Genomic DNA, 26,465 nt, shown 5'->3' on the forward strand with positions numbered 1-26,465 from the left:
AATAAATACCCCTGAATTGGGTTTAAGCTTCATCTGCATCCTGCCAGTTTCTTTTCTGCACTTGGATCCACACCTGTCAGCCGGCTTACACCAACAGAGTGAAGTACTCTCCATAAAGTTTCTACAAGCACACTATGCCATGATCCAAGGAAATTCCAAAAAAGATGGGGTAAAAAGTTGTTGAAATAGATTAGTTAGGAAAGGGATACAAAGACATTTCTAAGGCTCTGGGACTCCACTGAACCACAGTGAAAGCCAGTATCTCCAAATGGACACTTGGAACAGTGGTGAATCTTCCAATGGAGTGAACGACCTGCCAAAATATCTCCAAGGGCGCAGCGACAACTCATCCAGGAAGTCACAAAAGTACCAGAAGAACATTCGAAGAACTGCAGGCCTCTCTAGCCTCAGCTGAGGTCAGTGTTCATTACTCCACAATAAGCAACAGACTGGACAGATATAGCAAGGTGGAAGCCACTGCTAACCAAGAGAAACATCAATGCTCATCTTATATTTGCAAAAAAACACCTGGATGATTATCTATGGACAATGTCTGGCACCATGTTAACTGTTAGGTGCAGTGAGGATTAAGTTAAATACTGCATGTTTTAAACTGTTTTAACCGTTAACATCCTTGTTTGATGTCTGGTATGCTGAATATTGAACACAAGTGCATCAGCAGTTAAAACACCTTACTTATCCAATATGTTAAATATATTTGTGATTTAATTAGGTAATTATTATCAAAGATATAAATTATCAATTAAATTGCCAAATTTGTTGCTAGGCAGAGTTGGATCAACCCTTATCAGAATGTAAACTCAAACTGGTTTGAAATTAAGATATTTGTTAAGTTACGACAAATATGCACATCTAATTTAAAGACAATTCAACTACCTTAGAACAAGTAACAAAGGTTACAGACATGGACAGTCACACAAGTAATGAATGAACAATATATATATATATTTTTTAAAATAACGAAACCATAGTGTGTTTGTTCCAAAGTAATCCAAGGATGTGCCAAGACCAATATTTAAAAACCAAAAGACAGCAGAATATTCCAAAGAAGACCAGTGATGAAATGTAGAACACGAAACCTAGGACTCAGATGCCCACTTCCCACTAACTGTTAAAAACTGACTTCTTGCCAAGCTGCCCAAAACTGACTGCTGACTAAAAGTAAGCTGCATATTATCTAGTGAAAGAGAGGAGGGGGAAGGGGGGTGGACTGACACGCACACACCGACACATACATTCACACCTCAAATGGCATGAGTGTTTAATACTTTTTTCATTAAATAAATGAAATGATAGTTTAAAAAATGTGTTTTGTGTTCACTCAGGTTCCCTTTGTCTCATGTTTAATTTTGTCTAGAGATCTGGAACCATTCAGTATGACAAATCTGCAATAGTAGTGGAAATCAGGAAGGGGAAATACTTTTTCAGGGTACTGGACAATGTTTTTATCATACAAAATTTCAGTTTTTTTGTTATCATAAAGAAATGGTACAATGTTTGCCCTGGGCTATGTGATTGCTGCAGAGGCATTAATATCTGTCGCATTGGGCTATGTGATTGCTGCAAAGGGATTATTAGCTGGCACATTGGGCTATGTGATTGCTGCAAAGGGATTAGTATTTGTCGCATTGGGCTATGTGATTGCTGCAAAGGGATTATTAGCTGGCACATTGGGCTATGTGATTGCTGCAAAGGGATTAGTATTTGTCGCATTGGGCTATGTGATTGCTGCAAAGGGATTAGTATTTGTCGCATTGGGCTATGTGATTGCTGCAAAGGGATTAGTATTTGTCGCATTGGGCTATGTGATTGCTGCAAAGGGATTAGTATCTGGCACATTGGGCTGTGTGATTGGTGCCAAGGGATTAGAATCTGGTGCATCATCTTTCAAACCATTTCTGAAGTTCTGAAGGACCTTTCTGTTCTCTCCTTTCCCACAATCACTTGGGCTTCTGGGAGTATTACCTTCCAGCAGCCAGGAGTTTGATTACCCACAATCGCTCCTTGTGGATGTGTTGTTGGGAGAATAGAGTCACGCAATATAAAGCACTGTCTGAATCTCATGCTCTTACTCCAGGTACACACAGGTGTGCTCTTACTCTACTCCAGGTACACACAGGTGTGCCCATACTCCAGGTACACACAGGTGTGCCCATACTCCAGGTACACACAGGTGTGCCCTTACTCCAGGTGCACACAGGTGTGCCCTTAGCCCAGGTACACACAGGTGTCCTCAACATTTGGTGTTGCTTATGGACAGGTGAGTGATGGAAAGACAGACAACCAGACCAACACGTAGGTTCAGTCAGCATGTAGTTTACTCAGAATGGCAAATGTTGGCATATGGCACTCAAAATAAACACATTGGCATCTAAGGTGCAGTCCATCTGCACTGTTGTTACTTGTTGATTCAGCAGATATTGGTGTCATGTGCAAAAAAGGCATTGTGCTGTGTTGGGTCTCTAAGGCAGAAAGGTAATAAGGTTAATTATAAAATGCACTGTGAGCTGAAGGAGCTTAGACTAAGATTGAGCGGCTCATTCACATAATTAGACAAAGACTAATTCACAAAATTAAGCTGCATGTGAAAAAGGCCAAGACTTATTATGCGCCAGGATTAGGTATTCTTGTGGTTGTTCTCATGCTTTTCTAACAGAATAGACACAATCTCTAGGTATAGAGACCCCTCTTTATGTAATTGTTTATTTGTACAAACCCCTAAAAACTATTTCACCCTTTATCGACGTCTGTGAAGTTGTGAGCATGCATATAGCTGATCAAACCAAATTTGTTACAAAATATTAATTTTTTTAAGAGTATGGAGAAGAGTATCTTGTATAATATTTGGGTTTTCATTGCACTTTGAATAGGGCGAGGGGCAGGTAGGGCCCTTCTTTGTGTTGTGCTTGTTTAATTGTTCCAGTGAGTCACAGACTGTCAAAAAAAGAAAATGTTCAACAGTAATTAACTTAACGACCTTTCCCTTCGTAAATCCTTTTTTTCCCCTATTGCCTCATGTTTTATTAACGCTAATAGAAGATTCATTTGGGTGTTATTTTTTTTTTTGGTGGTGGAAGAAAGCTGCATTAACATTGTAAAAGAGGTGACATTAAAACATCTTTCCCCAGGTAACGTTTCCCCAGGTAACGTTCTCCAAATAAATCTGTCCTCACCCTCTCCTTTACGAACACCCAGAGTACGACTATGCCACAGCTGGGGACACACTTAAAAAAGGACATAAAGCATAAAATATGAGGTTATTAAGCTACAGTGCACATTGGACGGTGCAGAAGAACACTGTCAGATTTTGGTTTTTCAGATCTAATAAAGCAGTGTGATGTTTGTGGAACCAGCAGAGAACTTAATGAGGTAATGCGTTCAATTCAGGCTGGACGGAACTGCAGTTGATCGGTGACTTGCTCTGAAAAACTGGCAGTTTTATGGGACGTTTTATTCATCATGTCAGACTTAGTGACAGTAGACATTGCAGCTAGCTGCCCTTTCACATGTAACCTGCTCATTCATATTCAACCTCTTTTATATGTTACCTTCACTTTCACATGTGACCTGCTGTTTCATACGTCACCTGCTTTTTCATATGTAATGTGTCACCTTCAGGCCACTGTAGAATGTCTAAATCTTCATTTTGGTTTCCTGTGAAAAACACACTGGAAATGTGAGAGAATTCTTTTTACATTTTTGCCTTCAGTCGGGTCTGTGATTCATAATTCAGAATTTCTTTGTTTTTATCTACTTTGAAATTACATCTATTTGCAATATTTATGCCTGAAACGTATTATGTAAGCAAGCTTTTTCCATATGTGGTATGGTCCAATGGTCCAAAGAAGGAGGAAAGAGTTTCTGAGGGAGGAGAACAGGATCCTGGGAAATGGGAACAGGATTCGGAGAGGGGGGAAGAGGGTCCAGAGTGGGGGGGGGAGGGGGGGGGGGTTCCATATTCAATGCACATGGCATATTCTCCCACAAATGTGTGAATACACAGAGAATTACTCATTCTCTCTTTCAGACCCTCCATCAACTGTTACAAAGCTGCTTTAATTAATGTAATATATGTAATCCTTGTCCTTTAATTACTCAAAACACTTAACCAAGTGAGTAGAATCTCATACAGTCAGTTTGTTTCAAATGCTTTCACACATCCATGGAATGGAGACATCCAGATGTAGTAAACTGCATTTTGCAGTCATTTCCAAATGGGTCCACTAAAAAAAAGCAAAAGCTTTTTGTGTGTGTCTAATCCGCTGTGTCATTGGCCAGAATTTGTTCCTCTGTGATACTGTTTAAAAACTGTTTGGCTAGTGGAGGCCTGTCGGATTCCTTCCAAAGTAGCAGCAAATTGATTGAGCTGATACAGATTTGTCCTCATTTTTTTCCCTCAAACATCTGTTTATTATTGATTTATTAATGAGTTTGGTACAAAATAGATGCCGCCTACCTAATGATCCGGAGAATATCTGAAGCATTATGGATTTGTGTGTCGTAATGTTGTTGCGGATGTGCTCGTTTGGTTTTTGAAAGTGGCTGATTGATGAGCGCAGTTGCGGGCGTCTGTTTGATTCGGTGGGACTGGGAAGAGTTTAACTCCCGAAAAAAAACAGGTCCCTGCGCCCCCGTGACAGCTGCACCTTGCGTATAAACCTCCTCCGCGCTTTTATGGATCGGCGCGAGCCACTTCATTTTGGTTTGTTTGAGGAAACAGATGATACAGTTAAAATGTTAACTGGCCAAAAGACAGCAGCAGGGCGCAGATATATGGCTGAGACACAGGGCAGACTGCCTCTGCTACGGTAATCAAGCTCGCCATATGCCGCGCAGAGTCCTCGAGAGGAGGGCAAGAATCATGTGTCACATGCAGCTCCCTGGAATGTGCTGGAGCGGGGAAGTAAGGGTGTGCGCGCAGCGTTCAGGTGAGAGTAAGTGCCCACGTTCATGCAGTCACACACACACACTCACAGTCACACAAAGATACACACACACACTCACAGTCACACAAATACACACACAGATACACACGCGCACACACCAACACACAGATATACACACACACATACACACAAACACACATACACACAGATTGGCATGCTACGTTACTAACCTGGGGGTAGTCAGACTGCATTACTAACCTGGGGATAGACAGACTGCATTATTAACCTGGGTATAGGCAGACTGCATTATTTAGTGCATTGTCATAGCTGGGGCCAGCTGGCACGCAGAGGAGTCTCACAGAGTAAAAGTCTGTACACAGATGCATCACTGCAGCGTGCGCTGGAACTGCTGCAAGGGGGGCTCTGTGATTCAGGGCTGAAACGGGACGTCCAGACGCCTCTTGTTCTTCTGATACTCCGGCACACATCCCTGGATGAGGCCGTATGCAGGCTGTAGTTCATGCATGCACAACTGTAGCGCTAATTTACGTGGCTCACATTAACTTTATTTATTCTGCTCTGCTGAGCAAATAAGTAGCTATGCCCAACCCTCCCTAAACGATGAAGTGAAACGAGAGGGAATGCATCTGTGGTTGTACTCTTCCCATAATTCACCAGCAGTCCTTTCGTACCTGCTTTGGGGTCTGGAGTCCGTTAGAGAGTGGGTCACTCATATTGGACATGTGGGATTGCCCACTGATCGGGTTCATCTCTCATTCAACAGACAGACAGACCTGTATCGGTAGCTGCAGAAGGAATAATCTCGTTTCAGTAGATATTCCCCGGCCTCTTCCACCACACAAATAAGAGTTTGTGAAAAATGCTGACATTCACAGATATTAGGCAAGTTCATCAATCCGCCGCACCGAATAGATCTTTTATATCTGCTGCAGAAGGGGGTGGGGAGTGACGTCAATTCCAATGTAACGGATACTAGGCTGCATTTTGAAAGGTTTCACCCGTAGATAATGTGTCAGAAGGCTGATAGATCTGGTTGATCTGGCTAATTAATTATTTGGCAAATGCACTTATATATCTTTTAGCCTAACTGTCAGTTTTTTTTGTTTTGTTTTTTTGGATGGGGGGTATGACTGGATATGATTTGATGTGATTGGGTATGACTGGACATTCTAAACTGCTTAACCAAACTGCTTTTCCTCCTCTTTATTTTCACAATTTCTCTCGTATTTTTTCCCATCAATTTCTATTCTCAATTTTATTCTTTTCACCATATTTGGAATGTCTAGGACTATTTGTGGACCTGTCCCATCACTGAAACTTTGCTCAGCGATGTCGGGGAGGAGGGGTGTATTCTCTTTTGAGCAGCACACCTCTCACATCTCGTTTTCTTCGCAGCACACTGGCTGAGCTATAGAGTGTATACAGACACTTTCCATTTTGGTTATGTTATTTTTCTTCCGAAGTTTTTCTTGTCAGTTGGAAAAGAGTCTTGCCCTTTCCACCGTACTTACGGCACCCTCTCCTCAGGTAGCCTGGCTGCTTGCAGGCAGTGGTTTTGTAGTGGTAGACCTGCCAGGTGTGGTTCTGTGGGGGCTTGCAGGCAGTAGACCTGCCAGGTGTGGTTGTGTGGGGGCTTTCAGGCAGTAGACCTGCCAGGTGTGGTTGTGTGGGGGCGAGTGGGCTGGATCCCCTCTCAGAGGACAAGCACTCCTCCATGCAGGTCAATATGTACTTTTCAAAGCCCTACAACTGCAGTAGCTTGATCTCTATAATTAATAAGCCCAAGACATTCAAGTTTGGAGATGAAGGCACCAACTTTGAGAAGTTATTCTAATCAGAATTATTTTCTCCCACATACTGAATAATTGACATGAAGCAATTATATTTATTCTAAAATATGTGCCAGTGTGAAATCTGGGTTTAAAAATACATTTTTAGACAAATGTTTTTCAGAGATAGAGAAGGGGTGGGGTAATAGGAAGGGTGGAGGGGAACAGTTCCAGAGAGAAGGAGACAGGATCCAGAGAAAGGGGAACAGGATCCAGAGGGAGGGGAACTGGATTCAGAGAGCAGGGGACAGAATCCAGAGAGAGGGAAGCAGTTCCAGAGAGAAGGGGAATAGGATTCAGAGAGGGGGGAGAGGGTCCATAAAAGGGGAAGCAGGATCCAGAGAGAGGGAAACAGGTTCCATAGAGAGGGAAAACAGAATAGGAGATCCAGGAGGGGAGCACAAGGTCCAAAGGTCCAAAGAGGGAGGAAAGAGTTTCTGAGGGAGGAGAACAGGATTCAGGGAGATGGGAACAGGATTCAGAGAGGGGGGAACAGGGTCCAGAGAGGGGGGGGGAAGAGTTCCTGAGAGAGGAGAACAGGATCCAGAGAGATGGGAACAGGATCCTGTGAGAGAGGGGAACCCGAGCAATTGTTCTTCTCCCTTATATTTGGGACTGAAGATGATCACTGAAGAAGTGGGCTGGTTGATGTGAAACACACTGCTGTCTAACCCCAGCAAAGAGACTTCTGAAATACAGGACAAAGTTTGAGGTGCAGAATTTTTGTGGTTAAATTTGGAGAGGAATCTATACAGAGAGGTGCTGTGTTTGCTTACCTTTGGAAAGGTACAATGTATCTGTGGATTTACTCATCTGAGTGCCAGACTCTGAAATTAAAAATAAAAAGTTTAATCTGAGGTTTGATGCAAGAAAAGCAGTAACTATTGATAAGAACAGGAGAAGCAACGAGTGGAAAGCTTCCGGAAATCTCCTCCTCGCTCCTGTTCATCTTTCCACAGGGTTGCAGTATCCTCACCTTCTAATGTTAGTAACATAGCAGGATGTAAAAATGTCTTCAGCTCATTTCAGCAACGTTCTTCTCATGTTTATATTTACATACTGTTGAATATATTTAGCAAGCCCTGCCAACAGGCAATACATTCTGACATATGCACAGTTATTTTGGTAATACCTTTATATGGAAAGAAAACCTTTTCCTTGATACATACTTTGCCTATCATAACTGGGACATGTTTCTGTGTTTGGTGGGCAGGGTTAACTGTTCTGTAGTGAAAAGAGAAATGAACTTCTGCATGATGCACACACTGAATGTTCTTTCAGTGGCTGACAGTTAGTGATCTGGAAAAATTATCTCAATTAGGGATGAATCCGTAATGACAGTGCACAGTATGAACAAGGAATGCTGCAGAATGACTCACTCACTGAGCTTTGACTCGTTTGATATTCTCTTTCAACTTTCAAGCAAGAGAGAGATGTCACGAGAAGGAGAGTCTGTTTTTAGTAAGTCACTTCACCTCTGGGGGTTTTGTCAAAGCTCTCTTAGGCATTTGAATCCTTGCTCTAGATCACATCAGACCTATTTCTGTGCACAAATGTCTTCCGTATGGATATTTAGTGTTTATGGTGCAATATGCACACACAAACATGAATATACCTACATATTCACACGAGCACACGCACACGCATACACACTCACACACACACACACACACACACACACACACTCCTTTACTGGCTCTCAAACACACACACACACACACTCCTGCACTGGCTCTCAAACACACACACACACACACACACACACTCCTGCACTGGCTCTCAAACACACACACACACACTCCTGCACTGGCTCTCAAACACACACACACACATATTCCTGTGCTGGCTCTCATACTAGTCTATGTGTACAGGCTGCACAGTGCTGAAGGAGAGCTTTCACAGTCTGCTGTGGAATGCATACTGTTCTTTCATGTAGGGACCCAACTTCATCTGTCCAGATATGAATCAGCATCCATGCCACCCGAATAGACTGTTAATGAACTGGGGTAATGTTACACACCACGAGCCATGGTACACTGTGATGTGGAACTAAATAGTGCTTAGCATTTGCCGCATTTAATATCAGGCATAGTATGCCGCGTGCTCTCCATAGTGCTAATCTGTCCAGACTAAATGCTTGCTGAAGATTTGGCTTAGATGGAGCCACAGTACAACATTTTCTCACAGCAGTAACTGCATGTTGCCCACATTAGGAGCTGGGATAACTTGGGCAACATGCAGTTGTACATGTGCATGTCTGAGCCTGAATCGCTCCTGTATGAGCCTTGAATTGCTCGTGTTTGAGCCTCGATCGCTCAAGTATGAGTCTGAATCGCTCATGCATAAGCCTTAATTACTTAATGTGATTAACCCTGATTTAACGACACTGTTTACATGTGGAGGCATGACGCGCATGGGCTCGGTGTTCGAACGATGTGCTGTGAAAAGTGAAAAACTCTTCACTGCGAACTGAGAGCATCAGGCCACTCTTAAGGGAGAATATGTTCAGCTGTTTATCTGCAAACCACCAGAATCCACTATAAGATGACAGGAGCTGCTGAAACAGTGCTCATGGTTTAATGGGCTTTTTTCCCAGTTAATTTTTTTCTACCAGGAAAAGAAAGCAGATTACATGGGTGACTATTTATCTGTTGAGAATGTTCTGGCACTGGGGAGTGTTGACAGTGTAGAGCTCTGAATGTATAAACAGTGGAGTGGATTAAGCTGTGTTCCGTTACAGTCCAAACGCACTCCTGAAAAAAGAAAGATCTTGTTGGTACAGGCTGAGTACCGCAGTGTGCATGGTAACCACTTTCTCCAGGTGAAATACCTGCAGTGCGTAGGAGTTACCTCAGCGGTGAAGTGCACATCACTCATATATTTGCTGACATGTTGGGAGCTGGAGGATGGGAGCCTGCACTTTGTTTTGGCACAAGGTGTTTTTATTTTTTCGGGTGAAGGTTGGGGTGAGCTCTCTTTGCCCCTCAGTCAAACAGGTCCCAGGACTCATTTGTGGATTAGCCTTGCGTTCGGAGCCATTGACAGGTGTAGTACACGAGGGCTTCATTTGTGGAGGTGTTATCAGAACATGCTCTGCTTCCCCGGCATTCCTGGGACAGACAGATGCTCTAATTCCTCTCTCTCTCTCTGTCCCTCTTAACCTTTCTTCCCTCTCTCTCTATTTTTCTCCTTCGCCTTCTTTACCTTTGTTTCTGTCCTTTTTAATTCCCCCTACCACTCGTTCACTTCTCCTACTCCTTCTTTCCCTCCTTTGTCCTTTCCCTGTTCAGTCTTTTTCTCACGCTCACTCTGTTTAGTTCAGCGCAGGTCAAATAATTTATTTTGCTGACACGACAATAAACACAGTTGTGTTTCCGAAGCTTTCCGGAGATGAACAAAAAAGTATATGTAATACAGCAATGTTAACACAACACTCCCAATACAACACTGTCATACAACACTGTAAATACAGGGTGTTCTCTGTGTAGTACACACGGGCACTTCCTGTGCGTTGCCGTGGTGCCGAGCATTTAGCTGGACCAGACAGTGACTAAAGAGAGTTTTATCTCTAGCTCCTCAGTGGTTCAGCCTTTAGGCATGCTGTCAGGTACATATTTTTCATTTTTAAAACTGTATGTAGCTTTTTCTTTGCAAAGGGAGGGAAGTGTCCTCAGTGAAAGGGACTTGTCTGTACTGCTGTGCCGCTGATTGATTGTCGCAGTGATGTTTTTTTTTTTCTTCCTTCACATTGCCCTGAGTCTCTGGATGCTCAGACAAGTTAGGAGCCATTTTAATAGGAGTTTGTCTGTATTGATTCTGTTGCTGTGGTCAATGTGGGGGCGGGTGTGTGCACTAGAGTGGCACCACATCACCGTGTAGCCCCCAGGGGGAGTGGGGGGGGGGTCTCCTGTCCAATTATCACCATTTCTTTTCCGGATTCAGCTCACCGAACAACACGCTCCGCATCCTATCCCATGGGCCCAGCGGCCATTACTGACAACTACTGAAGACACGCCATCCGTCATTCTTCTCATGGTCTACCCAACTCTCTCTTTCAGTATACCTAACCCTCACCTGTGTTCAGTATACCCCTCCCTCACCTGTGTTCAGTATATCCAACCCTCACGTGTGTTCACTATACCCAACTGTCACCTGTGTTCAGCATACCCAACCCTCTCTTTCAGTATTCCCATTCCTCACCTGTGTTTAGTATACCCAACCCTCATCTGTGTTCAGTGTACCAATCCTCTCTTTCAGTACACCCACCCTCACCTGTGTTCAGTATACCCAACCCTCACAGTACAATATACTCTACCCCCACACACACACACACACACACACACATACATTATAAATTAATTATTCAGAGAGCATCTGCCAATGTTGTTAATTAAGCCAGCTTTTTAGGGCCAATTAATGAAGCGCTCTATCTGGGGCAGCCAATAACACAAGATGGGAATAGCACTTGTCCCACCCTACACTCCTGGGGCAGCCAATGATACGAAAGGGGATATCACAAGTCTCTGGCATGGCAAGGGAGAAGTCACGTTCTTACACTTTTATGTGATTTCCTGCGCAGCAGTGCAAAGCTTCCTGTCGTCTGAGGTGGGCCTGCTGACAGACACAAACCCACGTAGCGGGAGCCGTTAGCTCATTAAAATGTTCACTCGTTAAGCACTGCTCATTAAACCTGAGTGATCTCGGCTATAGCGCGCTGCTAACCTGCCCAGGAAGTGCAGTCGTTAAAGTGGCGGCAATCGACAGGATGACGAGACCTTCAATAAGATTTCAGAGAAGGGCAAGGGCATAGTAATCTCTGCAGGATAACCCCACTACCCACCGCCAGATAACATCTGCTCCCTTTGTTAGGGGAAGAAACTATTTAGCGACAGGTTGTCAGTCTCCTGATCCCCCCCCCCCCAGGCCCAATGGTCTATGTAGCCCCCGCAGCTCAGATTGGTAGCAGCAGGATCATGCCTTTGTTGTTCTGAATGTCTGGGCTTTTCTCCACCGGTTGGTTGTCCCAGGACTGTGGTGTGTCTGAAAACCCAGGGAAACGTTTCACTCGCCCCTGGCCCGGAGCTCAGTGCTGTGATCAGCTGGGACTGTGGTGTGTCTGAAAACCCAGGGAAACGTTTCACTCGCCCCTGGCCCGGAGCTCAGTGCTGTGATCAGCTGGGACTGTGGTGTGTCTGAAAACCCAGGGAAACGTTTCACTCGCTCCTGGCCCGGAGCTCAGTGCTGTGATCAGCTGGGACTGTGGTGTGTCTGAAAACCCAGGGAGACGTTTTGCTCGCCCCTGGCCTGGACACGGCCCCCATCCTGATTCTTACGCCCATGCCGTGTGACTGCTGCACAGACAGATGAGCACCATTACCCGTGCGTGCAGAATCACTCCTGCTCCTCAGACTCTGAGGGGGATTTCAGTCCAGGAAACAGCCTCAGTCTCACAGCGTCTCTCTGCTTTCTCTGAGAAAATTGAGACATTGATACTGCAGAGAAGACCAGACGCGCCTCCTAATGAAATCTCCTCCCTCTGGATGTCTAAATAAATGGATTTGTAGAATTTTCCGAGTGCAAGCACACTATAAATTGCAGACCTGCAGTCTGAGGGAGCTCTATGTTTGACGTTGATGGAAACTGACGGCTGAGATTCATTGATGAAATGTAATGTTGAACCGGCTCAACCCAAATGGTGAATATATTTATGACAGAGGGGTTTTCTTTCCTCACTTATCAGAGTGCATGTTGGCTGGACCAGTGAATCGAATGGTGTGTTGACATAGTTCAGCACTGTTGCACTTATTGCTTTTCGTGAAACTGGTGAGAGTGCTGGCTGCACCTCAGCTGCCAGAATGAAACCCAGATCTCTGCTTTCCTCCAGCTCTGAAGAGACTAAAACCACCAAGGGAATCATATCAGCCAATCGGAGGCCAGTTAAATAAATGGGAGTGAGGGAACGGAGCCAGGTCTCTGGAGGCTGGGTTTGCTGTGTTTTTAAGCAGTTGATGGTTATAATTACATTTATTGACCCCTGCAAACAACTAGCTTGCTTTTTTAAACAACAATTTATTAACAGCAATATAAATAACAGGTTGTTTGTCTTTACAGTGCTTATGTAAATTAAGTGTAAACATACTAGGTACTTGAAACCTCCTACTCAAATTTGACCCACTTACAAAGGCTCTCTCAGATGAATTCTCCATGAGCTGTTCAAACACATTACCCCATAAAGTGTGAAATAAGTTTTTTTTGCTGGCTGATAATTCCATTTGAAATAGATCACTGGGAAACTTGCTTTCATCTTGGAAAAACAAAATTTAAACAAAGAACTCCCTGCATGCACCAGTGGGGGAATGAATATCTGAACAGTTTATTTGACATTTGAAATCATGCCAACATTTTAGGGGAAAAGCTACAATAAACAACATTGCTTGCTACAATAAACAACATTCCACAAATGGAGTGCTGTTGTGTGTTTTAAGTTGCTGTCACAGTTCCATTGATCAGCAGATTTACCAGAACGTAGAGGTTTGTCTTACAGAGAGAGCTGTCTGTGATCCCTCTGACGTATGAGCTGAGAGGGCTGCTGAATGCTGCCAATCAAATCCTCAAACAGCCGAGGTAATGCCCCGACCGTTCCTCTGTGACCCGACTCCGACTCTCTGAGATTAGCACCTGGGCTCTGGGAGGGGAACTCACCTGGAGGGCTCAACATTGCTTAAAATGTTGTTCGAAGATTGTGTATGTAATAATGTAAGTAATAAGAACAATATGTCATCAAAATGTCACAGACATCAGTATGACGTGGCATGTTTATACTCTTGCAATGCTGCCAGTTTTGGTGTTCAGTCCCACTGACTGACAGTGCAGTGATGGTTCATTAGTTTTGTATTGAGTTTGATTTGAATGAGATGTGAATAAGAAATGGATAGAATGAAATAATTTTTGGCATTTTTTTCAGTAAGTTCAAAATGCTTTTGGTGTTGCACTTACTGCAAGTGAAAATGCGCTCTAAAATTCTGGAACACAGCTGTTGTTGATCTTGAGAGGAAGTTGCTGATGATGCTGACAGAAATTACCATATTTATTAATCAAATTTAGTTTAACAGTAAATTCCATTGTATGTTTTTTCCACACCACATTCTCCTTGGCCAAACATAAAAGGGACAAAACCCTAATGTTTCTGTCATGACTGTCTTTAAGACACAGAATGAAATGGACTCTCCAAACAAAATGAAGACAAAACACTAATTAATCTACAAATCACAGCTATTTTCTCTGCTTATAGCAATATGAAAGTCCAATTAAAAACCAGTGGAAAAGATGTCATCCACCACGCAAGCCGAGCAGGCGTCGGAAAATGTTACGGTCGACTGGATGAGAAAGGAAAACGGATTTAAAATGCTGAATTGATTGGCTGTAATGTTCTGCATCGCTGCACAGAAAATGAAAGTCTTCATTAATCATTCAGCGAAAACACCTCTGGAAATGGAGACTTAATACGGCTGCGATTTCTAATGCTCTGAGAAATTTGTCTAAATGCTGGTTCGTGTTAATTGAATTTTATCAGGAGAAACATGTTCCCAGAGAAAGGAGGGGCGAGAGGGAGAGACAGAAGGAGAGCGCGCCTGAGTTATGTTCTCTCACAGACAGGGGCTTACTGTCAGAGTAAATCCCAGGCCTCGCCAGAGAATGTTTTCTGTTTGTCCTCGAACATAAAGCTGGTGAATTGGTGAAACAGGGCGTCCGGGGCTTTGGGGCACATAGAGCGGCCTGGCTGTACTGCTCACAACATTTAGGACCTTAAGAGTCCATATGATGCGTAACAAAATAATTATGCTCCGGGCACATGTGTCCCTGAGTATCAATGGGAAATATCTTTGGGGAAAAATTTTGTTAGATTTGTGCTATGGTTAGACTTGTGCTGTGGTTAAATTTGTGCTATGGGTGGACTTGTGCTTTGGTTAGGCTTGTACTTTGGTTAGACTTGTGGGACTAGTCACTGGGGGTCTGTTAAAGCTCTTCACTCTTTTAAAACGGAAATCTGACTCTATGTCCATATTTTATTCTCTCTATTTGTATGCCTTCAGAGGCCACAATGTGGAGGCAGATTAACTTCTCTCCTCTGGTCTGCCTGTATGATTTCACCCTCCTGTCTGACTGAGAGACAACAAAGCAAATGTCCCAAAGTCACAGACAATACAGAAAGGTCTTCAGTGAGTGCCACCCTCACAGAACTGAGAATCTGCTTATATATGCTGCATCCAAACCCCACCCTCGTACCCAATCAAAACTCTGCCGGACCGCTTACTGCAGGAAGGGACTGGCTGTATGAACTCTCAGCACAAAGTACTATTTGCAACCAAAACACAAGCGGTTTAACAAAGAGCAAGATAAGCAGTAGGTTGTCAGAGAGGAGGATGTTGTAAGAGCAGCCCTTAAGACTCACGCAGTGAAGTGTTTAGAGCAGGGGTGTGTAGCTGTGCTGGTTTCTCCCAGCAGGCTGTCCTGTTTCTGCCTTCCATTTCCTCACACTCACATTTACCTGTCCATTTACCTGTCATTTCCTCACACTCACATTTACCTGTCCATTTACCTGTCATTTCCTCACACTAACATTTACCTGTCTATTTACCTATCATTTCCTCACACTCACATTTACCTGTCCATTTACCTGTCATTTCCTCACACTCACATTTACCTGTCCATTTACCTGTCATTTCCTCACACTCACATTTACCTGTCCATTTACCTGTCATTTCCTCACACTAACATTTACCTGTCCATTTACCAATGCCCAGCTCTGGTACAGAGTATCACGATTCCTGCAAGTTTAGATCTTACATGTTACAACTGTATTTTAGATGCTATGCAATACATATATATATGTCTAACATATCCAGTACTGATATATTCAGTGAATATAAAGAGAAATGTAGCTTGCGAAAGTACAATTACTCCAAAAGTTGACCCTTGGCAACTATAGCGAAGCGGAGTGCTTCTCACAACTTAGGCTTAGGAAAAGAGAAAGGAAAACGCCATATTTGGTCACATGGGTTTGGAGAAAACATATATTTTACGGCCAAGAATAGTTGGTAGTTCCTGTGGTTAACTACCGCACAAAATGACAAGAAAGTAATTAGCTTAAATACCCACAGCTGCTACACAAATTTGAATGTAGTTGAACTACCATAGCTACCATAGCACAGGGGGGTGACATAGCTCAGGAGGTAAGAGCGGTTGTCTGGCGGTCGGAGGGTTGCCGGTTTGATCCCCCGCCCTGGGCATGAGGAAGTGTCCCTGAGCAAGTCACCTAACCCCTAATTGCTCTGGTGAATGCGAGGCATCAATTGTAAAGTGCTTTGGATAAAAGCGCTATATAAATGCAGTCCTTGTTTTTTGCCAGCAAACTGCTGCAAAATGTAACTACTAGTTTCCCCAGCACTGGTTATATTTAAACATATGAAACATGATTGCTGCAGCGCTGTAACTGATCACAACAGGCAGAAAATGATGTAAAACGACATTACTGTGGAAACGAGATATCCGTTCGGTAGGAGAGAGATGTGGTGCATTGATTGTATAGCCTGTGTGACTCATACAGAACACACTTAATAACATTCAGTGTGCCTCCAGGCTGTTTCTCAGTCATGTAGCACAGGGGAGCTTATTGTCTGTCACCGAACGTGCACAAAATTGATCTGCAGGGCCAGGACGCATGGCAATCAGTAAGAGCAGTTTGCAAATGGATATTGGTGCTGTATTAGCCTACTGGCCAAGAAAGAAATCATAAACAAGTGAAACTCACGCCGTTACTACAGACCTGACCCAAAACTGTGCCCCGTCTGAGAGTCTGAGGTAAAAACCCACATCATTACTACATACCTGGCCCAAAACCCTGTCGCTTCTGAGAGTCTGAGATGCAAACCCACACCATTACTACAGACCTGACCCAAAACTCTGCCCCTTCTGAGAGTCTGAGATTCAAACCCACACCATTACTACAGACCTGACCCAAAAATCTGCCCCTTCTGTGAGTATGTGATGCAGATATTTAATTAAACACTGTTAATATGAATAAAGGGCTGCTTTTTGAGTTGGGTTCTTTTGCAGAAACGTGTCATGTACTCTGGTATGCGGGGCTAGTATTAATTCTGCACATTATTTCACTTTCACTCCATGCTTTTACAGAAGCAGTGGTTATTTGGGGTAAAATGGCTATGCACCAACTTGGCCACAAACCTGCAACCTGTCAACATAAAGCTCCATTTCTTAGCTGCTGTGTAATTTTCAGCCCTGCAGCGCCGACATCACGCTGGGATGACATCACTCAGGGATGACTCTTCCCCTCGCAGCAACATTCCAGCACAGTGGGATGCTGGAGCCTATCCCAGCGTGCATTGGGTGAGAGGCAGGAAACCAGAGGAATTCACGCAGTATAAATGCATGTAAAAATTCTATGTGGCTCTGGAGAAGTCTGTCTGCTAAATGCCATACATGTACCAGGCCTGCTAGCAGAGCAGCGGTTTGTTCTGAGGGTCAGTTCTGTAAAGCAGGGGCTTTGAGTGACAGCTGAGAGGGAAGGAGCACTAACGATGAGAGAGTGAGCGTGTTTGTTTTACTCCGCCCCATACAAGTGGGACTAAACAGACCCCCAATACTCTTTTCTGCCAAAAACAGCAGCACCGCACCGTCAACTCGTTTGAAATGGGAGGAAGCCGCACACTATGAGCAGAAACTCTGAGCACCCTGCTGTTAGCGCAGGAGATTAGCCCCATCACGCTAATGTCGCCGCTGGCCTCTCTCCCCCGCTTGGCTGGAGAAATGAGGAGCGCTGCTTTCATTCATTAGCGGAGCTGCGGGGCAGAAAGAGAGCAGGAGCGCACAGCGAGGAGGGCGGGTCAGGCGGGGGAGATCAAATAGCCATTCCTCACTGGGCCCAGAGAGCTCCCCCTGGAGGTGAAAGGTCACGTTCAGCTCCTCCATTAGGCTGTCTGGGTCCTTGCGTTTGGACTCTTACTGCAGTATATTTTCTTGACACATGCACTCGCAATATAAGCTTGCAGTGTTAGCAGATTCCTATTTTTATAACCCAGATGTATTCACATTTGTGCATCTTGCTTATGCTGATTTTAGAGCAGTGGTAACCAGCCCTGTTCCTGGGGATCTACTGTCTTGTAGGTTTTCATATCAATGCTTATTTGGTGCCCCTGAGTCTGCTAATTAGCAGCTCAATAAGATCTCTAGCTGTTGAATGAGGTGTACTTTGTTAGGGCTGGAATTAAAAGCCAACAGGACAATAGATCTCCAAAAACATGGTTGGTTACTACTGTTTTAGAGCAATAAGCAGGTATTCCTAATGCCTTAAATTTCCTCCTCTCCCTCCTCTTCTCCTTCCCCCCACCTCTCCTCCATCCTTCTCTCCTCCCTTCCTCCTCCATCCTCTTCTCCTTCTCTCCACCTCTCATCCCTCCTCCCTCCTTTCCAAATCTCCTCCCTTCTGTCCTCCCACCGTCCACCTCTCCTCCCCTCCTACCTCCCTCCTCCTCTCCTCCCTCCTTTCCTCCTGTCTCCTTTGCTCTCCCTTCGCCCTGCTGTCAGACTCCTTTGTGTCTGAGGGATGCTGATGCTATCTTGCGCTACTTAAAGATTTTGGGAGGCACAGTGGGTGCCCTTCTAATCTCCCTGCTTCTCCCGTTATCAGGCGCTGACCTTGTGGTCAGTTGAACGCTTTGTGCTTTCCCCAGAATGCGTCCCCCCTCATTCATTTTTTAAGAGCACGGCCAGACACCACCCGGCAGGGCACGGGGAACTCCAGCAGGCGCTTTGGCTGTGGATTCTGGGAATAAAGAGCCCAGCCTCAGTCTGCAAGTCACAGATAATCAATGCCAGATAATGAATGTGCAAAGGATCAGTCATTTGTCTGTTTAAAGGAGGTGTGGATGAGTACAGGCTGCATCCGTCTGATCAACGTCACCGGTAATGACATGAAGTCTGCCACCTGTGTACCCTGTGGGAACGAACTGTCCATTTCAGCAGAACACTCAATACATGCTAACTTGATTTGCTGTGTGCTAACTTAATTGGACTTGAAAATGCATGCAACTATGCAGGAGTAAATGGGCTTTGTAATGGAGTTATAGGGATATACTTGTACTTCACTTACCTAGCAACCCAAATCCCCACCCCCCCCCCCCCCCCCCCCCACCCCCTTCCCAGGAAGGAAAGCTAACATGGGCTTTCTTCAGGTTTATGGTTATTAAAACAGCGTGGCCTGTTTACCTGTATAATTCCAGTGCAAAGCCTCGTGAGCGCAGATAATATCTCGAAAGCACTGTGATAGAGAAAGCCCGCCATCTAGTGGTAACTTGATAATTAATACCGCGGCGGAATCTTATAAGTAGTCCGAATACATAGAGAAATCCTGCCACCTGCGGTGTTGATAGATTTTTAACCGTTTACTTGATTACGTAGTCAAAGGCAACAAAGACCTAATTATCTTAATTTTAAAATGTCATTACCATATGGATTTCTCTATCCTAGGTGCGGCTGTTCATCTCTTCATATGTGTCTTTTGTATTTTGTGTCTATTTTGTAAAAAAATAAATACATTTTAAAAAGCTCAGGTTGATTAATAGAACGTTTGATATTCTAAAGAAGGTGGATCAAACTTGGGGTTGAAAATATGAATCAGGGTCCCGATTGAGCATCTCGGGAACATTGCGCTGCTGAGAGTTTTTCAGACACTGGACATTTATTATGAGAGACGACGTAAATTTGAGGAGGTTTTGGCAGCGGTTGATGGGTGGACTTCTGCTCACCGCGGCTGTAAATGTTACCCAGACGGCCGGTGGTTGAAGCCGGAGGCACCAGGAGACGATCGCGTCTATACTCGCGCCATGTCGTTTTTCAGCCGGAGCGGCTCCAGCCGGACGGGGTTCCCTTGCGCTTGCCGGTAAATCTTTGTAATTAACTGACTCACTCCCCCGTTTCTCACTGTTCCGTTTGATCAGAACAGGGCGTCCCCGGAGAGCCACGGGCTCCATTAATCACTTCACTCCTACTTCATCACCTGTGCGCAGCATCATCATCATCACGCCTGGTCAATTCCCTGCAATCCTCACACTAAACACAAATTGTAAACTGCTCGTTGGAGACAAAAAGAATTCTGGTCTAATCTAATGGCTTTCCTGGTGCTGTTAGGTAGAATATGGGGCCACCACAAACTGTAGCCTGCTTACTACAGGAAAACCTAAGTTACCTGATGCAGCCATTCCTTTAGTTCCCTTAAGAAGGGCACATGTGGCACCAGCGACCTTGGTGGGGTCCCAGCAAACTTGGTGGCACTCCAGTGACTTTGATGGGGCCCCAGCGATTTTGGTGCGGTCCCAATGACATTGGTGGCACCCCAGTGACCTTGGTGGCACCCCAGTGACTTTGATGAGGCCCCAGCAACCTTGGTGACACCCCAGTGATCTTGCTGGGGCCCCAGTGGCGCTGCTCTTTGCTTCATAATGGGAGGCTTTGCACTTAGAGCTGCTCCTGAAGGTAAATCTAACAGCATTCATCTCAATCATATGATCTGTGCATTAAATAAGAGCCCCTATAACCATTCTTTCATTGGCTCAGTACTGGGAAACAGTGTATTTCCCCCCCATACACCCGCACTGCAGCTTTGTGTAATCTCTCAGCCATACAGCAAAGTGACCTCATCTTTACTAGTTTTCCATACAGGTAATTTGTTTGCCCAATAAAACATGATAATTAGATCAAAGGTAATTAGATTGTGTACAAGTGCACCAGTGATGAAATATTGGTATGGTGTTGCCACCAGATGGTGCTAGAGTATATGAATGTGAGAACATGAAAATGTCCTTAATTCTACACTAAATCATTTTTCATTATGAATGGCAATATTATATGATTATTTCCTGTTCTTAAAACTAACTCACACTGCTGATTAACCTGCAAAGTTACCTGTTGTGTGTGTGTGTGTGCGTGCATGCCTGCATGTGTGTGTGCGCATGTGTGCATGCTTGCAGTCATGCATGTGTGTGTGTATGCGTGCGGGCGCATGTGTGTAAGTGTGTGTGTGTGTATGAATGCATACGCGCATGCGTACATGTGTGTGTGTGCTTGCAGGCGTGCATGTGTGTGTGTGTGCGTGTATGTGTGAAGGTGTGTGTGTGCGTGTGTGTGTGTGTGTGTGTCTGCCTACGCATGCATGCATCTATGTGTGCATGTGTGTGTCCACTAATGGAGACACTGAAACTCTGTCTCCAAATGGCATATCACCCCCATCCCCAGGCAGTCAGATAAGATGGGGTAAGATAAAGGAGTCTGTGGCTGCTGGATGTAGATGTGGGAGTCCTGCTGCATAAGTCCTTTTCTGTAGCAATTGGGGAAATGAAGCAGCTTCTTCATGATGGTTGGAGCTCTCATGAACCAATCAAAACCTTTTCTTTTCCCCACAGAATAATACTCTAATTGGTTAAAATGGGTGAGCCTCTGATGATGTGTTTTGTGGGTTTGTGAAGCCCCACTGTAGCAGTAGTAACTCTGGTCTGGTTTGCTGATCTGGTGATTCCTCTGATGGAAGAGAAACATGCTCATGAACTTTTAGGTTAATTATCACCTTGGCACATGAATGCAGGCCGACCATTCATTGTCCTGTGTGCTTTTATATCATCCTGCAACAGGAAGTGACATCACAATAAATCATTCTAAAAAAGTAGGCCCATGAATTCCAGGAAGTGACATACAAATACAAAGATAAACATATTTTCTATTATAAGAACAGGCATAGATATTGAAATAATGTGGGAAAAGCATAAATAACTGACAGCTTGGGAGTACAGGCAGAATTTGGTGGTTTTGAGAAGTCTGTCTCATTTAGTTATTTCAGTGGTGACCATATTTCATACTGAAGTTTTATGTTTTTTTTTTTTTTGAGGTGTGAGATCACAAATATGCGCTTAGAATGTTAACTTAACTTAAGCTGGTGTAACAATCACTACTGGTAATTGAAAGCAGTGAAGTTATAGGACACTATTAGAACATTGAAAAAAGAAACATTCCAAAAAACCTATTCTTCAAGGGGTTAATGAACTAATAGCACAGAAATAAGTCCCTTAGTACCTCCTGCCTACATTGCAATCACAATATCCTCTCCCTGTTTGTCCCCTGGTGGCCAGTAAACTGTTCAGCTAAGCAGCAGGATAAGTGAGGCATTATGATTTTTTAATGTTAATTAGCATTCATCCCCAGACGGCGCTTGTTTTAATTGCTGTCATTTGATGGCTAAATTAGCGAGGGGTGCTCACAGCATTGCGCTCTGCTCTGTTTGTGTGAAAAGGGTGAGCCGAGTGTTTCTCTGTGACACTTGAAAAGCTCTTCATTCACTCAGCTGCATTATTCTGCCATAAGCCATAAAGGCTGTTTTCAAACCCCTCATGCCTTTTCTCAAAGAACACATTTTCAGAGTAAAATAGCTGCTGTTTGATAGCATTCAGTAGGCTTACTGTGCACTTGCGAAAAATGTGCAGCATGTTCCATATCAAAGAACTGTGCCATGTGCAACCCCCATTGCCGTTTACTCTTCTTAGACACCAGCCAAGTTGGGAGTTTGAACACGTCACTTCTGCAATGCAGCTTGTCCTTGTGTGAGGCTCCAAATGAGCGTATTGCTGGGTTGCAATTATTTTGCTGTGGACTAAAAAGCACACATGTAAAAGCAGTCATATATGCCAACTTCCTATGAACGGCACCAGAAAGGTGACACCTAGGTTCACAGAGGACTCTTCAGCAGTGAGTTGCTTCTCTTCTGTTCAAAGCAGAGCACATCAGTCAGTAAGGCATTACGTTTCCTCATAGCCCAGGGATTTGATGAAGCTGGCATTTGAAAGAACACAGACAGCACTGGAAGTACAGACAGGCTACACCACTGCTTGGGAGGTGGTGGTCCATGAGAACATACCATACAAATGACAGACAGCCATGGACGTGAGAACAATACAATATGGAAAAAAAGTTACAGTTTGATGTTTTAATATATGTCCTCAGTGGACATGTATAAACAAAGGCATTTTTGTTTCAACTTTTTGAAATAATAAATAAGAAGAGTGCCTTGCTAATATTTGGAAGACTATATGGAATAAGGTATGTTATTTTACTCTACGGTATGGGGGCACTTTCATAGGTAAAATGGGGTGGTATAAGCCAGTACTTCGGTTCTAGTACAAATTATGACTAAATGTTTTTTACTGTTCTGTGTTGGCCAAAGCAAGCCGCTGAGATGTTAACTGTTCCTGTTGTTTAAACAGAACTTTGGCATTCCTTATTCATGGCACACACTCCTACAGTAGGGACAGTTTGGACTGTTGTGCCAGACCAGAAGCTAGTATCTGTCTGTTTCCTTGGCATACTGGCAAAGCGCATCCATTGAGTGAGAAAAGAGGGGCAGAGAAGTCCTGGCAAGGCAAGCCCTGCTCCCCGGGGGTCTCATTCAGAGAAAGGCCAGGCCAGGTTCAGAGGCCTGAGGGTGGGCTTGGCCTTTGAAGGGCAGTGGAGCCAGAGAGCAGAAGATCATCCAGGGCCCTGCAGTACAGATCTGACAGCCTTGGGCCAGGGCACCAGCACTCCTCAAATGAAACCAGTAAACCTGCTCAGCTTCCAGAACTGCTTCAGCGCAAACAGTTTATCTGCAGAGGCAGCAACAAAAAGGTAGATTGTTTTACATTCTCTTTTTGTCAACAAATTGAAAGACATTTGATTATGCCAGTAGGCCTATTCCCTGCCTATTTAAAATGAAAAGTTGGGGGAAAAAATCCACACCTAAAATATTTAGTGCGTTTGTTAATGTTAATAAATGCATGGATGTAGATTCCGGGCGGATAGGGGTGACACGTCCTCCCCAACTTTGGGAACATGTCAAATGGTCTCCCCCCAACATTATAACGTCGTTTTGGGTGGTACTATTAATGCCCCTTCTCCAAAAAAAATAATAATAATAATAATGATTAATTAATTAATTAAATAAATAAATGAAATTAAATAATCCAACAGAAAAATCCCTATTTGTTGCCCCCCCAAAACTGAAATGAGATCTACGTTCTCAAATAAATTACGGGGCTGCCCCTAGCGGCCCGTGGTGGTACTGCTGTGTAGCTAATCACGCCCCGCCTGTGAGCGTGTAGACGCCAAGGCTCTCCGGTTAGCGGTCTGCTGCTGGAGGGAGACCGTCATACAGGGAAGGAAGGAGGGGGAGAGCCACTCGCTGCGAGGACCAGTGCCAGACAGCTTGAGCTGAAGCCCGGGAGAGACGATGATGGCGGCTGCTGTAGAGAGAGGAGGGGTTCGGGCTGCCTTCTTAAACCCAGGCAGCGGCGGTGGCGGTGGACCAGCGCCGGTAGCTGCCCCGGTTGGACTCGGAGCGGGAGCTGGAACCGTTGGCTCTGGAGGTCCGATGTCCGTCCCAATGAACCTTTTTGCCACTTGGGAAATAGACCGCTCTTCTCCAAGCTGTGTTCCGAGGTATTTTATTATTATTATTATTAGTAGTAGTAGTAGTAGTAGTAGTAGTAAGTTTTTGTACATGATTGATCGTAACGTTCGCCAAGTTTCCGTTACTGTCGTGCTGATCATACTTGTGCGGTTTCCTGAGCATCAGCAAGACTGGCGTTTCTCGTGCACAATCTGCCAGTTGGTTTTTGTGTTTGTGACAAAACAGCTGTTAGTTTGGAGGTGTGGCTTGCTGATCTTGCTACCAAGTTTATATTTTTCAGAAATAACCTTATACGTGTGTGTGTGTAGTTTATTGAGATATTCCTGAAAATATTTCACCATTGTTAAACTGCCTGTACTGTTGCGTTGTGGAATGCTACCAAGAACTACCAGGCTAATGTAGTTTAACCGTTAAATCTCATACGGAGCCTTTCACAAGCAGTTTTAAACTGTACGTAAGTGTACCGAGAGTAGTACATAAATACTGGCGACCTGCTACTTGGATAGCCAACTTGGCTTATTTGTCTCTTGGCTTTAAAAAGTTATCTGCTGGCTACTAGCAGGATTTCACTCGCTGTTTGGAGGATACTCTTAACAGACATTAGTGAGTGAAAGGATCGTGTTCTCCAAGTCCCGAAACTATTGTGTTTTAAAACCGCCCTACCCTCTGTAGGCAGAGTTACTGTGAATATGTGTTGAAGTGTGAAACTTATCGGGGATGAGTTTCTAAATAAGTGAACGTGGTTCAGCTAGCTGTGGTCTACATCAGAATTAGGTTCAAAATCAGTTTAACGTTTTCCCAAACTCTGGGTCTGTTTCATATAGGCTATCTGAGCAAGTGGAATGACAAAGGACGTTTCTTTTTTCTAAATATTCTTGTTTCTTTTTGCTGTTTTATCAAAGGTTGACTGCTTGTCTTTACATTGCCTATGGGTGCCTTGTCTTTTTCAATAGTCTTGCTGTGGCTTGCATTTGTTGTACACTGTATTTAGGGGATTTATAAACTTTCCTGCATATAATTTATGTGATAATGGCGTCTCAGTATTTTCCACCAGTTTCCCTACCTGGTTCAATTCAGTTAGAAGAAGCACAACGTGACAAGAAAAGACCTTCAGAAGCACCTTCAGAACAGTGGAAACAAGCGAACGTTCCTGTTTGTTGTTACTACTCGTTTGCTGACTGCTGACATTGCTTTTCCACACTTGTTTTGTCCCTGCCACAGGATCCCCCCCTTAACCCTTATGCTGTTTACCGCAGACAGTTTTTGTCTATATATATAAAGGAGAGAGAGATGATGTTTTCAATTTTAACAACACTTCATCTTTTCTTAAATGTTGCTTAAAAGTAGAGAACTTCACTGCTCAGACGAGGCTTGCGGTCTGTTCCCCCTGCTTTGTGCTCTGTGGAGCTTAACTACGGTAAACAGACCAAAAGGTCAGAAACAGAATATCCAGTTGTGATGTACGAGTGGAATTTCACATTTAAGCTCAGAAAAGCCTGACAGTGTGATGCTGCTGTATGGAAATTCCCCGGGACAAGCCAAAGCATCATCCGCTAGATATATAAATTTCCCCACTATAGATTTCCCACAGGTAGCACTTCATGCAGCCTCTTTTCTTTTTTGTTTGTAGTGAAATGTCTGGTAAACTATGATGAAGTGACATGAGGAAATACTAGCCTTATTCTTTCTTGCTGCATTTCTTTATGTTAAATGATTTGTGAGGATTCATTTCCAAATTTCCTGTGGTCTTATTGGATGATTCTGTGCGGCACACAGTGCAATGTCGTCATTTGATATAAGGAAAGGTTAAAGGCCGCGGCAGGGCTCAGTGGTTGATGCCTCCTGCGCAGCTTATGTGAGTCTCTCTCCTGTGTCTGCTGTTCCTGTCAGGCTGCATTTCTCAGAAATGTGTGCGTGTGAGTGTGTGTGTGCGTATGTGCAAGTGTGTGTGTGTGTGTGTGTGTGTGTGCGCGTGTATGTTTATGTGTGTGTGTGTGTGCATGCGTGTGCATGTGTGGAGTGGAGAGAGAGAGTGTGTGTGGGCTGAGCCTAGCGAGCGCTAGCATCAGAGCACTGTGATTTCCACCACATGCCTGCGGCGGTGTGAGTCCTGCTGTTTCCTGAGCACTAAATCTGCGAGCACCCAGCTGGCAAACTGAAGCCGCTAGTGCGTGACAAACCCTTTCCTCATTGGCTTTGCTA

General features: G+C 44.2%; 1 protein-coding gene across 4 annotated transcripts in view; it reads left to right on the plus strand.

Annotated features, from left to right (window-relative positions):
- LOC135244624 (phosphofurin acidic cluster sorting protein 1-like) overlaps window positions 1-26,465 on the plus strand; it is a 135,204-nt gene that overhangs the window by 75,824 nt on the left and 32,915 nt on the right. For 2 of the 4 annotated variants that reach the window (XM_064317071.1, XM_064317070.1), the window contains exon 1: window positions 23,898-24,292. The exons of 1 other annotated variant lie outside the window; for it this stretch is intronic. In XM_064317071.1, coding sequence (XP_064173141.1) covers window positions 24,084-24,292 — 209 coding nt within the window. In that variant the 5' untranslated portion in view covers window positions 23,898-24,083. Of the gene's footprint in view, window positions 1-23,897; window positions 24,293-26,465 lie in introns of those variants that run through there. One more of the 4 variants, XM_064317069.1, reaches the window with a different exon arrangement.

This window comes from Anguilla rostrata, chromosome 18 (assembly GCF_018555375.3).
Source record: "Anguilla rostrata isolate EN2019 chromosome 18, ASM1855537v3, whole genome shotgun sequence".
Lineage (NCBI taxonomy): Eukaryota > Metazoa > Chordata > Actinopteri > Anguilliformes > Anguillidae > Anguilla > Anguilla rostrata.